A 15,233-nucleotide genomic window follows, 5' to 3' on the forward strand; every position below is an offset into this window, starting at 1 on the left:
ATTTTATTGGAGTATATCCAGCCTGTTTTGTCCATTCTTTTATTCTGATATTCTACATCTTTAAAATTCTTCAGCAATTCTCCTTTATGGCATTTATTATTTCTTCTTTCTTCCCTCCTACTCTCTTTTATTTTGTTCTTCTCTTCTTTTTACATTTGGGGTTTGGGAAGTTTCTACTAAATCATCTTTATGTTTGTATATATTTCCATGTTTACTCAGCATATCATTAATATAGTTTTGAATTCAATATTTGATAATCCCAAACGTAGAGATTGATTTGGTATTCTGAAGATTGCTTTGTCTCTTCAGTTTTTCTTAATTTTAACATGCTTTAAATTTTGGCTTTAGTTAATCAAAATAAATACACAATTAGTGTGAGCATTCATGTTACTTTTTTGAGGTATTCAATTATCTTAATTTTGAGGGCCTTCATTATCAAAAATTTGTAGATTTCCTGGATGGGAAACCATAATGTAAGCTGTAATTCCCCTTTGACTGCTGCCCCAGAAATTTATCACTATCACCTCAGTCTACAATAAGTCTCCACAAGTTCAATAAAGTGTTTAGGTGTTGTTACCATTTCATGGATCCAGCTGCAAATGGCATATTTTAGCCATATTCTTTAGGTTCATCAATTGTCCTGAAACCTGGCCAATTTTGTATGGGTTTAAAAGAAACAGATCATTCTTCACACTGTATTTTTATTATGGTATTGACAAGAGTAAGTAAGGACATTACATAAGACTTGGAAAAAATGTTTTATATTACTTTTACCTGAGAAACAGATCATTTCATATTTCTATGATCAGTTTTTCCTAATTCTACAATGTCTTTCTGGCTATCTCTCAGACTTTCAGAAACTATCCAGATTCACTTCAAATGAATTTTCAATAAGATTTTCCCAAAAGCTGTCAGTATAGTTATCCAATTTACTAATAGTATTTCAATGGGAGCCATTCTAGACACAGTTTGATGAAATTAACTGAAGAGAAGAACTACCAGTGCAGATTTTGATGAAGACTAATGTCTTCATTTTCAAAGGTTGATAAGGTAATAAACAAATTAATGGTGTCATCCATTAAATCTAGTGCTAAGGATTGATGCTCCTGCCCTACTTAGGTAAAAGCTTTGTTTTTATTTCTTGATATAAACAAAATTATTTATAAATTAAACTATAATAGTAATTTTTCTCAATTGATATCAGGTACAAAATTTACCTCCAGCCCTAGTCTAATGACCCACTTCATATTGGACTCTTCTTACATCAATGTGTAGGGGATGGGAAAGGATTATTGTCAAAGATTCTCCTTATGGTTGAAAACTTATTTAGAATCTGAAAACATATTCAAGAATATATGGAATATTATAGGCACATACATCAATAACCAGATATAAAGCAGTTACATGAGTATTTCTTATCTTTTGGCTTCTTTGTATTTTGTAAATTACATTTCATTAACAAGAAACACTCTTTTGATGATCATAGTACAAGATAATACTAAATATTTTCATGACCTGATAGGTCTTACATAGAATTTTGTACTTTTAAGCCAGTTTTTTTGTCAGTTGAGAAATCTGAGAGCCAAAGAAAATCAATCATTTAGAAGCCGTCTCTTTCCCAACTCTGCCTACCAGAAATGTAACAATCATTAGAGACGGTATTCATATTTCTGTATAGCATATTTCATTTTCCTCAACAATTGTAAAGTTTTACTAGTATATTTAAAATAATAAGGAAGAAAATGAGCAAGAGGGCTCATGGGAAAATGGTACCATTTAACAAAACTGTCTGTGACTGGTGCTGTTTAATCTGCACAGCATCTTCATGCCATTGAAATGTCCATTTTGGGATCAGGGACCTCAACATAAATTCAGCCACACTGAAACTCCTAGAAGAAAAGGTAGGGGCACCCTGGAACTAATTGGTACAGGAGACGGCTTTCTGAACATAACATCAGTAGCACAAACATTGAGATCAACAATTGAAAAATGGGACCTCCTGAAACTGAGAAGATTCTGTAAAGCAAAGGACACAGTCAAAGGACACAAGCAAAATGCCAGTCCACAGAATGGGAAAAGATATTCACCAACTCCACATCTGACAGAGGGCTGATCACCAAAATATACAATGAAATCAAGAAGCATGCCACCAAAAATCAAACAATGCAATTAAAAATTGGAGTGCAAAACAAAATAGAGAATTCTCAACAGAGGAATCCAAAATGGCTGAAAGATATGAGAAAGTGCTCAACATCCTTAGTCATCAGAGAAATGCAACTCAAAACCACTCTGAGGTACCATCTTACTCCCGTCAAAATGGCTAAAATTAATTAATAACACCAATGACAATCTATGCTGGAGGGGATGTGGAGAAAGAGGAACTCTCCTCTATTACTGGTGGGAGTGCAAACTTGTACAAACACTTTGGAAATCAGTATGGCGATTTCTCAGGAAAATGGGAATCAGTTTACCTCAAGATCCAGCAATTCCTCTCTTGGGCATATACTCAAAGTATGCACAGTCATAGAATAAGGACATATGTTCAAATATGTTCATAGCAGCATTGTTTGTAGTAGCCAGAATCTGCAACCAACCCAGATGCTCCTGAATTGAAAAATGGATAGAGAAAATGTGCTACATTTACACAATGGAGTACTACCCAGAGGAAAAAAAAAACAATGGAATCTTGAAATTCACAGGCAAATGAATGGAACTAGAAGAAACCATCCTCAGTGAAGTAACCCAATCACAAAAAGATAAACATGGTATGTACTCACACATCTTTGATTTTTAGACATAGAGCAAAGGATTACTAGTCTACAATCCACACTACCAGAGGAGCTAGGAAACAAGGAGGACCCCAAGAGAAGATTGCATAATACCTTGATGAAGGGGATGGAGACAAGAACCCCTGACCAAAGTGGAAGCCCAGGGGCAGAGAGAGGAAGGAGAGCTTTCATCCTGTTTCTGTTCAAAGCAGAAACAGACACCCACAGCTAAGCACTGAACCACACTACTGGAATTCAGGTGTGGAGAGGGAGGAGGGATGAGCAAAGGACCCAAGATGGGGCTGGAGAGACCTGCAGAAACAGTGGACCTGACCCACTAACCCACTAATAGCATGGAGACCCTTGTCATAAAGCTGGGGAAACAGCATTGAACCAAACCAAGTCCTCTGAATGTGAGTGCCAGCTACGAGGTCAAGACAGTTTATAGGACCTCCAAAGGTGAACCTAGTCTTTATCTCTAGAGCACAATGGACATTGGGGGCCCATTCCCCATGGAAGAATACTATTGTAGCCCAGATACAGAAAGGAGGGCCTAGGCCCTCCCCTAAACGAGTTGACAGACTTTGAAGGTCCCTGGTGGGAGACCTCACTATCCCTGAGGAGGAGTTGGGGAGTGGGTTGGGGGCGGTGGGGAACATGGGAGGATGGGAGGGTGAGGGAATGGGGCGATTAATATGTTAATATGAGTAGTAGTTAAAGAAAAAAACGAAATGTCAATTTTGAAGAGGAAGTAAGTTGAACTACAATAGATATATACATTTAATAATAATATACATTTAATAATAAACTAACTTAGAAAACTTTTGGTATTCATGGGCCAGATTTTTGTGTGTATCAATGACCCTTCATTAATACACAAGTGAAAATCCAATACTGAGTGGGCTAGTGATTGAAGTTCAGATTTCCAGTTAACAAAACTAGTTTATACCTAGGAAAAAATAATGTGCTCATTCTATTTGGTTTTCTTCTTCTGTTTGGTGTATTTTAAACTGTAAAAGTTTTTTTTTATTTGTTCAAGTATTATCATTCTCCCTTTACACAACTGGTTCTTTACCATGAACTAACTTCTGATTCCCTAAGGTAAAATATAAATTAGGAGTAATTTATTTATTTGGCACTTTCAGGGAAACATTATCACACTGGATTTTGGATCTGTTGGATTATGAGGATGGGGTGACTATGGCCCCAATATATTCAGTACTTTATTTCTTTGGTCATGATTTATTAGAACCTGAAACTATTGCTCAAAAGAAAGTTCCTGAACTCCATCCAGATAGTTTGTTATTCCTATCATACACAATCTTGTAACACAAATCTATTTTTTGTCACGCTTCTAAGTTCTCTCTATAAATTCTCTTACTGACTGAATTTTAATTCATTCTATTCACTCTTTTGATCCATTTATTACCTATTTTAATTGTACCAAACAAAAACTAACAATGACTTATTTTAATAGAAAAGTTTGCTAGAAGGCTTTTAGCTAGCTCACAAAACTTTAGTGTAACAAACTCAGAGATGAATGAGAACAAAAGGAGCAACATCTACAAATTCCAGAGCAAACATTCTAAAGAACATAACAGTTCAGAATGGATTTTTTTTTCCTGGTACAACTAGTTTTGCTGCCAATGAAAACTTGATGCTGTTTCAAAGATTGCCATTGGTTAGTACTAAGGATTCCCATTGTCTTTGTTTCTTTGTGCCACTATTTCCTATTTCTAGGCTAGTTTATCTTAATGTCTGCATAGTAATCATATGGTCACATAAGACCTTTAGGGGAAGCTGGAAATGGGCTGTTTCACCCTGTATCATTGAAGGTAGGCTCTGCCTCAAAAAACATGACCTTTTACAAATATAAGACAAAGGTTGAAATAACCACCACAAAACAAAAATGAATGAATTCTAGTACTTTTTAAACTTAGTTTTATATGGTTTTCCTTTTGATTCTCCTTACATTTGTAAAAATTTACAGATAATTTATGACTATGACTAAATTCCATGCAACCCAAAGTTGCATTCTGAAGACTTAAAGTGACTATAGAAGTCACTATAGGTGATTATAATTCTTTTCATCAGAAAAAAACCTGAAGTTATGCTCACTATCATTTCTGATGAATAACATTCTTCAGAGTGTGAAATGATAATTTGTTAAAGTTGAAAGATAGTCAGAATTTGTTCTCATCCTGGGATATTAACAGTTGTCTTCAAAGAATATAAAATATTGATCTTATAAATAAAATATTATTGAATCTGACTAACCTTTCCCTCCATAGTATTTTTGAACAATGGCTTCGAAGACACCGTCCTCTTCTGGAAGTTTACCCAGAAGCCAATGCACCTATTGGCCATAATAGAGAATCCTATATGGTCCCTTTCATACCACTCTACAGAAATGGTGATTTCTTCATTTCATCTAAGGATCTGGGATATGACTACAGCTACCTACAGGAGCCAGGTAAGGCTCAGCTATCTTCAGATGAACTATGGAATCTAAACCTGAAAGAGGTTATTATTGAACCTCTTTCAGGATAGTAAAAAACATCCTGTGTGTATGCAATGTTTTTTTTCAAAACTCCTTGACAATCCATATTATACCACTATATTGTCATTTACAAACCAAATTTTAAGGATTCCTAAATTTATAACTATTCTATCTACTATAGGGAGTTTTGTACAAGTAAATTATTGAAGAGTATAGGATAAGGATGCTTTTGAGCCATAACTCTTATCAATTGGCTCTTTTATGAGCTAAGGGTATTATTTCAATTCTCAGAATCACAGTTTACTCATGTTATATATTCAGATAAGAATAATTCAATGACTATTCTGAACCATGTTAAATAATTCAGTGCATGCAGTATGATATAAGCAAGCAGTTTATGATCAACCACTGGGAGATTCTTGTTAGGATTACCATGCAGTATTGAGAACTTTTAATACTAACTAATAATAAGTTTCATAATACTTTTTAATTTTAATTACTATGCCTTTGGTTAAAACCCTTGGGACTGGGATTAGATCTGAGCTTTGATCTTGCTATGTAGAAGTATGTTAATATCTTCATGACAAAGAAGGGATAGGTAGTACTAAAAGCCTATTCCATAAAGAAACTATGTGCTATTCTAGTCTACCTGACCATTGCAATGAAAAATGACTGAGTAAGACAAACTAAGGAAATTGTGTTTCTCATGGTTCCAGAGATTTCAGACTATAATTTATAAGTTCCATTGGTTTGGGTCTAAGGAAATGTAGAAACATCATGTGAGTATGTAGTACAGAGAAAGATGAACTCATATGTAAGACATAGCCTTCAAAGGCAAGCTTTCAGTGACTTGCCTCCGCCAATAAGGCCTTACCTTCTACTTTCAAGCACCTCTGAAATATGCCCCATTATATTGGAAACTCATCATTGATTAATTAACTGATATAGCCAGAATCCCCATGATATAATCAATTCCCAAACCTTAACTGGCAGGTAAATCTTTAAACATCAGTCTTTGGGTCATGGGGTGAATATATTGTATTTAAAGCATAAATCCATGCATTAATTATGTATTCACTTTATTATTTATTAGATATGTATTATTTTCCAGAAAAAGAGGTGGCATATCAATTGTATAGAACTCACGTGACTTCGTAAATGTTAAATAGCAATATATGAAGGGAACTAATTTTGACACTGTTTTTAGCACACCTTAATTTCACTGTAGTATGTGTTGGCTAGAAGGAAAAAATATAAAACTACAAATGGTTTATGGGTGAGAGGTATTCAAGAAGCACTATTATTTTGCTAAATTTTTGAAAAGTTAAAGAAACATGAATAGATGAATAGAAAAAGAAACAATAGACAAATGTGTGAACTTAACAAACTCCTAGTTCTTAGAACCAATTTCAATTCTACTTCAATGACTAATGTATCTGGATATCAGTAAGCACTAAATCCCATGTGGAAGTCCAACAGATTGTGTAAAGAAGTACAAAGACTCAACCAACAGCAAACTCTTACAGTGTACAGATAGGGCAATAGTGATTTGTGCATTTTTCAACTTTGACACTATTTGAGGATTGGTAGGCAAGCTAAAGATAGAAAAGGACAGAAAAACAAAAATCAAAGAAAATCACTGTAATTTTGGAATACTGAATTCATCTATTCAGTGACATGAACAAAGAAAATGACATTGAGACATTTCTTAAAAGTTAACACAAATTGTGTGCTTTGTATGAGTGCAGGTTTATCAGAGTGTGTTACATGGAACAGTTCGTTCTTCACTGTATTTTGAGGGAAAAATTCAAAATGATTGTCAAATCAGATATATGCTGAGTGAATAAAAAGATTTAGGATTCTTTTCAAGTTTTTAAACTTATATCACAAATAAATTATAGCATAATTCCCTGTTGCATGTGAGAATAATAGGAGAAGGTCCAGGAACAAGGGGGAGACTCTGGTTTTGTTATGCTGTAGAGTGATGAGATAGGAGACATCAGGGTAAATATTTCTCAGTGCAGTAGGATACACAGGCTTGACGCTCCAAGCAGATAATTGGCCCTTAAACCTATATGAGAGAACCATCAACATGTCTACTATTATATTGAATAATCTGTAAAATTCCAGTTTCTAGTTGTGTATATTAAGTCTTATAAGATGACAAGTTGAGTCACATAAAGATAAACACTATCTGTAAATTACGAAGCTAGTAATCAGCAAATATTAATTATCTATACTAAATATCTATAGAATGATACTCCTATTCTTCCATGGTAGTTTCTTTTGGTTGTTACATTGCCTTCCAGACATTCACCCGACTCATCATCCCCCCCTCATGTACACATGGTTAAGGCAATGGTAACAAACATTCTTGAGTGGTAAAATAGAGGAGGTGGAATACATTTATTCTAAATACTTTAAAATAAACAAAATTAATTTCAAATACTTTATTTATTTACTATGCTTTCATACAGCTGTGAATTACTTACATAGCTAACTTTTTAGAGAAATTTGATTTTAAATAAGTCACTGAAATAGCCTACTTTCTATCTTATGAATCATTATTATTGTTTCTTTTGTGCATTCATAGTACTTAACGTTTATTGCTATTCATTGCTAAGCTTTAAGATTTCTAAAATAAAATTTAAATTCCTTTTAAATGATTTAGTTCGAGAGGGTCATTATTCATCATTCAGGTATTCATGGTGATAACTACTTAAGTATTTTTTTTTTTTTTGGTTAAGGGCTGTTAATGTCTGAATTTGTCAAATATTTCCTCTTACATTCAACTTTACTGGTGTTTTAAAAACTGTGTGGCAAGTGATTTTCCTTCAGAAGTAACTGTTTAAAGGACAGACCAGAAATTTATCAAAGAAAGAGTATTCTTGTTTAGGATTCCATAGTCTTGACATCCATAATGGTAGGAAATGCATAGCAGTAGATGTATGGAGCAATAAGCTGACAGACTGTATAACTACATACAGAAAATAAGCAAACAAGAACTGAAAATGGGGTGAGGCTATAAACAATCAAAGTGTGCCCTGGATGAAGTATTTATTCCAGCTTGGATCACATTACAAACATTTCTTAACATCTTTCAAACAGTGCACCAACTAGAGTCAAGGTGCTCAAATACTTGAACCTACTGGGGACAGTTTTCATTTAAACTACCACAACATTGTAAATAAGTTATTTATTATCTACACAAATGCATCTTATTTCAATATTTTTGTTCAGATTCCTTCTAGTGAACTCAGTGTTCATGATCACCAAAGCATTGTCTTCAAACACACTTTCAAAGATACACACACACACACACACACACACACACACACACACAATCTAAGCTATGTAGCCTAAATTCCTTAAATTAGGGAAATGATTTCAAAATACACTATGTGTCTGTTGTGGGGAAAATGAAGATACACTGCAAGTGACAGGGTCTGAAACAATTAGAATGGTTTGTGTGGCAATAATAATGAAACTTTGAGTAAACTTATCAATTTACTCAAAAAGGAATGGCACTAAAAATATTTAGAAGATACTCTGATGTGGCTCAGTAGTAAAGAGCAAGGAAAGAAAAGTCAAAAATTTGTTTTGGAAATACAGAAAGTTGTTTAAGTCGATGATTTTGTGATAATGAACATGCTGAAGTGAAATGATCTGATCAAAATATATTGGAAGAAATTAAATAACAGAACAAACAATAGAAGTAAAATGTGAAAGCACTTGAGCTTTCATAATAAGTTTACTTGTCTGTTGCTGTCACAAACACCATCGCCAAAAGCAACTTGGTCAGGAACAGATTTATTTCAATTTACACTTCCAGGAAACAGTCCACCACTAAGGGAATTCACAGAGGAAACCTCTAGTACAAACCTAGAGTTAGGAATTGAAGCAGAAGCCATGGAGTGATAGTGCTGACCCACTTGTTCCTTCCTACTTGCTTAGCCTCCTTTCTTCCTTTCTTTCTCTTTCTCTCTGTCTTCCTTCCTTCCTTCCTTCCTTCTTTCCTTCCTTCCTTCCTTCCTTCCTTCCTTTCTCTCTCCCTTTCTTCCTTCCTTCCTTGTCTTCCTCTCTTTCTCTTTCTCTACCTTCCTTCCTATCTTTTGTCTTCCTTTCTTTCTGTGTTGAATTTATTCTTCTCTCATATAGGACATCCTTTTACCTCCTCCCCTCCCTTTCCCCCAGATCAACTTCTCTCTGCCCCTTCGGATATAAGCAGACCTCCCAGAGATATTAACAGAACAGAGCATTACAATAAGTTACAGTAAGATAGGCACAAAACCTCATGCCAAGGCCAGACAAAGCAACCCAGTAGGACAAAAAGTGTTCCAGAAGCAGTCAAAATGGTCAGAGACAAACCGACTCCCACTGAACACAAAGTTGAACAATCATAACATGTACGCAGTTGGCATTCCTAAAACACATACCAGCTCCACAATTGTTTCAATCTCTATGAGTCAAAATAACTCCTGCTTATTTGATTCTGTGGGTCTTGTCCTTTGTGTCATCAATCCCTTTGGCTCCTACAATCATTCCTCTTTCTCTTCATCAGGTTTCCCCAAACTCTAATGTTTGGCTGTGGGTCTCTGCATTTGCTTCCATAAGTTGCTGGATGAATCATCTCTGATGGTGATGCAGCTATGTTCTGATTTATGAGTAGGGCACAATATCTTAAGGAATCTTTTCATTGATATTATCTATTACACACATATAAAATCTATCTATATCTATCTATCTATCTATCTATCTATCTATCTATCTATCTATCCATCCATCCATCCATTTTGGCCAGATTTGTTAGGTTTGGTTCTATCCTAGGTCTCCAGGCTATCTGGCCTCTGGTTCTTGGCCATGTAGACAATGCCATGCATGGGCTCCCTCATGTGGTACTGGCCTCAAATTGGATCAGTCATTGGTTGACTACTTCCTCAGGTTGTGCCACCCTTATCCCAGCACATCTTCAGGCAGGACAAATTGTGGGTGGAAGATGCCTACTTTGTTATACAACCCAGGACTACCTGTCAGGAGATGACACTCTCCACGATGACCTAGGACATCCCACATTATTAACCAAGAAAATATCCCACACTCTTACCTACAGGCTAATCTGACAGAGATATTTTCTGAACTGAGGCTCCATATTTCCAGATGACCCTAGCTTGTTTTAAGTTAACATAAAATCTAGCCTGAAAAATTGACTCTTTGTCAAAGTGACACAAATACCTCACTGCTCAACTTTGTCATTTCTTTCCTCATTTGCTCCTAAGATGCCATGTTAATTGTGATACCACAATTTAAAATACAATAAAGAGTTTATAAGTCCCACAGTCTTTAAGAACTAAAAACACATTAAAGTTCAGTCGATTAAAAATATCCGATGTTTCTTAACTATAGGTTCCTATTAAAGTAAAATAAGTTATTGGCGAGATTGCACAGTGGTTAAGAGCACTTGTTGCTCTCTAGGTTTGATCCATGGGACATAAAGGAAATAGTATTTATTATGTAACCTGTTACATACTGACCACACATTTACAATGAACATGTATTTAAATAACTAAGAGCAAGTGAATCTAGCCATTTAAGTCTCACTATCAAAAATATTTTAAAATTTGTTTTAAATAGTGACATTCTGGATTCCTGAAAATGATTTTTACATTTTCATTTGGTTTCAGTTTTTGATTATTTAAATTAGTGTCAGTCAGTTGTAGAGGTTTGCCTTTTATTTTTCATGTCAGTCCTTTATTGTCTTTTCTGGTGATGATAAACAAGCAAACAAAGCAATCCATTTTCATTCAAATTACCTTCATAACTTCTATGGGCTTTAGAGATATTTCAGATGCATAAACATTTTAAATATTCCTTCAAACTACTGCATATTTTAAGTCTATAAGTAATAGTAGGGCCATTATTTGTGTCTCATTGTATTTATTTGGAGCTAATTTTTATAGTCATAATATTCAATTTATCTTATGCTTTTCTAACAAAAGTATACTATATTTAACATATTATATGATCATTCATGTCTCAAATACATAGTACTACTATCCTGTCATTACTTTAGACAATTTTTAAATTTAGTTCTTTTTTGTAACACACTTATGAACTGTATAATACTACATTTCTTTTAGGTGTTGGACAATAATGTATTCTACTTACATTTGTCTCAATTTTGATTCCTATTATATATTACTCTCATATATAAATTATATAAGTAGACATATATATTAATTTCATTTTGTCAAATAATAATGTATTCTATTTTAAAAGCTAGGCTTTTCCAAACACAAAAACAAAGACCTCATTTTCCACCCTCATGCTCTACCCAGTCTAGTGTCCCAAATCAGCTACCATAACTCTTGTAACATTTTTATGTCCATGTTTGTAAATATTGATAAAGGACAATATCTTTTAATTCATTAATTCTAGTGCAGGAATCTTCATATATAAATAATGAGTTTAGCTATCTCACAAACCCATTTTGTTTCTTCCATCTCTTTAGGACATTTCTGTCACTTGATGAGAAATCCATGTCTTGAGGTTTTGTTAGGTTTTCTATTGTTGAATCAGACAGAGATATTTCTTCTATTTTTTTTTACAGGCTGAGCATATTTTATTCAGGAATATATACATATATATATATATACATAATATATACATACATATATATATATTATATACATGCATGCATCTAATAACAATTAATAAAAAAGAGGCCATGAATTTAAAACATAGCAATTAAGGGTTTATGGAATGGTTTAGAGGAAGGAAGGGAAGGGAAAAATGTTGTAATAATATTATAATCTCAAAAGTAGAATTATTAATGTTATTTCCTTCTATGTTCCATGAATGTCTTCTTTGTTCTGTTCTCATGTTTTCATTTAGAGATATTTCTTATATTAATTTTCTCTTAGAGCCAATGCCTCATCTTTTTTCTTGATTTTAAATAAATCATGGTCAATTATATAATTTATTTTATAAGCACATTATAAACATTACATCAAAACATAGTAAACATGGCCTAATTTATGATTCATTTTCCACTGGCAAATGTTGTTTGTACATTTCTTCACATCAACTTGTCATATTTCTTCACTACCTTTTCTGAGTCGAATAGTATATTCAGTCATTGAGTATTCATTTAATCTCTCATGGGTTTCAGATACTCAAATCAAATCGCAGGATTAATTCATAGTTTGGGCTTTCAAGGATTCAGTATCATAATCATACAGAATATAGACATATAAATAGTAACTCTAATACAATGTCATGGATGTACTAGTAGAGTTAGAACTGTAACATTTTAGAAGTTTAAGGCTTCTTGGACTGAAATGCTTATAAGAAACTTACAAAACTAAAAGTCAAATTTGACTTCAGCAAAAAATTCAAGAAGAATGCTAGGGAATCCAGCAAGCATTTTGTTTTCAAAATGCATATTTTATATTATCTGAACTGAGTAATTTAAGAATTAGAAAATTATTTATAGATGGCAGAAATCACAAGTGTTTTGATCCCAACCCAGTGGCAAATTTCTTAGGGGTTTGAAATAATTATAGATCATGAGGAGGGTAGGAGCTTTCCTTAATCAAAATTATTTCAAAAATTCCCTTGGCTAAAATATGTTGTTTTAAGGTTTAAAGCTGTTTTATATCTAATATCCACTTATGAGTGAATACATATTGTGCTTCTCTTTCTGTGTCTGGGTTACCTCACCCAGTATACTTTTTTCTAGTGCCATCCATTTGCCTGCAAATTTCAAGATGCCTTGTTTTGTTTACACTTGTGTTTACTCCATTGTGTAAATGTACCACCTTTTGTCTTTGGTGATGGGCATCTAGGTTGTTTCAATGTTCTAGCTATTACCAATTATGCTGCTATGAACATTGTTGAGCATGTCTCCTTGTGGTATGGTTGTGCATCCTTTGGGTATATGCCCTAAAGTTGTATACAGGGCTTGTTCCTCCCTCAACTTGGTATAGCAAACGTTGTTGACTCCCCCAAGGAAGATCTTACCCCCTCTGAGTAGTGGATGGGGGGTTGAGAATGGTGGGATCCTGGGGCAAGAGATGGGGAAAGGGAAGTGGATATGGTATATAAAATGAAAATATTTTTTAATAAAAAAGATTGAAAGTTGTGGAGCTGGAGATATGTCTCAACAGTTAAGAGAGCTAGCTCTTCTAGAGGAAGGAGTTCAAATCCTAGCACCAACGTGGGCCGCTCATAACTACTTGTATCTTCAACTCCAGAGAATCTCAGACCTTCTGGCCCCTGTGGCACCTGAATGCACATGTACACACACACACACACACACACACACACACACACACACACACACACACACACAATTGAAAACATAAATTGCTATAAAAAACCCAGATATTTATACATTTGTCCTAGGCTCCTTGGGACTGTTCTGAGACTACTGCAGTATAATCAGTGTTTCTCAAATAATAATTTAAATTATCACAGAGGTCATCAATAGTTGATAATAAAATGTGTATTATATAGATCTGCAGTATTGCCACACAGTCATCAGGAGTTGTAGCAATCATACTTAAGGATACTACATATCAAGGGTATTATACAACTTTCAAAGGATCTAGAGCAGAGAATTGCTTTCCTTCCTTCCTAAATAGGAAACTGAGCCTGAAAAGAATTAGGTTAACTTCCCCCAAACTCTTCAGTTTGGTAAGTAAAAGAGCTTGCTTTCACACCCAAGCATCTGACTTCAATGTACCCAAAAGCTGCTGATGGTGATGGTGATATGATCTCTTTCTATTTCAGATCCAGGCTTTTACAGAAACTATATTGAGCCCTACTTGGAGCAAGCCACTAGGATCTGGCCATGGCTCCTTGGGGCAGCAATGGTGGGAGCTGCTGTTACTGCAGCTCTGGTAGGGCTCAGCAGTCATCTGTGCTGTCGCAAGAAGAGGCAGCTCCAGGAAGAAAGACAACCACTCCTCATGGAAAAAGATGATTACCACAGCTTGCTGTATCAGAGCCGTCTATGAACAACCTAGGAAACAGAATGGGGCTGAAAGGTCTTACTTCAGTCTACCTATATGTTGGTGGAGATCGCTCCCACAATTTTAATCCAATACAAAATATAGATCATAGCTATTTGTCTTACTATTTTTGCTCGGTCCCCTCTTTTCCCCCAAGCCCTAGGTTTCAATGAAAGACTGATATTTGTTAAAAAGTCACTCTTACTAGTATCTGAATAAAATTTGTCTTAAAACTAGTTGGGTTGATTTTGATAAATGCTTCCTGATTGCTTAAAATTATAATGAAACTATATCAGTGATGCCTATGAACTTGAAGCACAATTTTGTTTTCCTTAGTTCATTTTGAATTTCAAAGAAAATAAAAATATTTTATTTCTCTTTCTCTCTCTCTCTCCCTCCTTTCTTCTACCCCCCCCGCCCCTTGTGTGTGTGTGTGTGTGTGTGTGTGTGTGTGTGTGTGTGTGTGTGTGTGTGTGTGTGTGTGTATTTAGTTGATTCAGACAATTTTAAAAGTCTGGGATAGATAAAATTGCTCATTTATTTTATCAATGGTTAGGAATTAATGATTAGGAAGAAACCAGTAATAGAAGAGAATAATTTGCTAGCCTTCTTTACTTGTCATATTTTAACTCTCTTATATAAATTCTGTGTCTGATGGAAGACGTCTCAGGCGAGAGTTTAGAACGTACTCCCTAATACAATGGTGGCCCTTGTGTGGAGTAGATAGTACTAAACATTATTACCTACACTTTATCCAGGTAAAAAAAAAAAATAAGGGAAAAAGAACCAAAACATCAAAATTGATGATTACAGTGGCATGTCTACCTTGAAGTTTCTATGACTGGAATCTGTAATAATAAGGAAGAAGGACAAAAAGAATAAGAACAGAAATGAGGAAAACAGTCTGCATTGGATTCTGAAGCAACAGTGCTAGGGCCACATCCAGTCTCAGGG

General features: G+C 34.6%; 1 protein-coding gene across 1 annotated transcript in view; it reads left to right on the forward strand.

The window, feature by feature from the left end:
* LOC100752294 (tyrosinase) overlaps nt 1–14,285 on the forward strand; it is a 66,720-nt gene extending 52,435 nt beyond the window's left edge. The window contains exons 4-5 of the mRNA XM_027407946.2: nt 5,060–5,241; nt 14,059–14,285. Of these exons, the coding sequence (XP_027263747.1) occupies nt 5,060–5,241; nt 14,059–14,285 (409 nt within the window). The remainder of the gene's footprint in view (nt 1–5,059; nt 5,242–14,058) is intronic.
* The last annotated feature ends 948 nt before the right edge of the window (nt 14,286–15,233 follow it).

The sequence above is a fragment of the Cricetulus griseus genome, chromosome 3, assembly GCF_003668045.3.
Source record: "Cricetulus griseus strain 17A/GY chromosome 3, alternate assembly CriGri-PICRH-1.0, whole genome shotgun sequence".
Taxonomy (NCBI): Eukaryota; Metazoa; Chordata; class Mammalia; order Rodentia; family Cricetidae; genus Cricetulus; species Cricetulus griseus.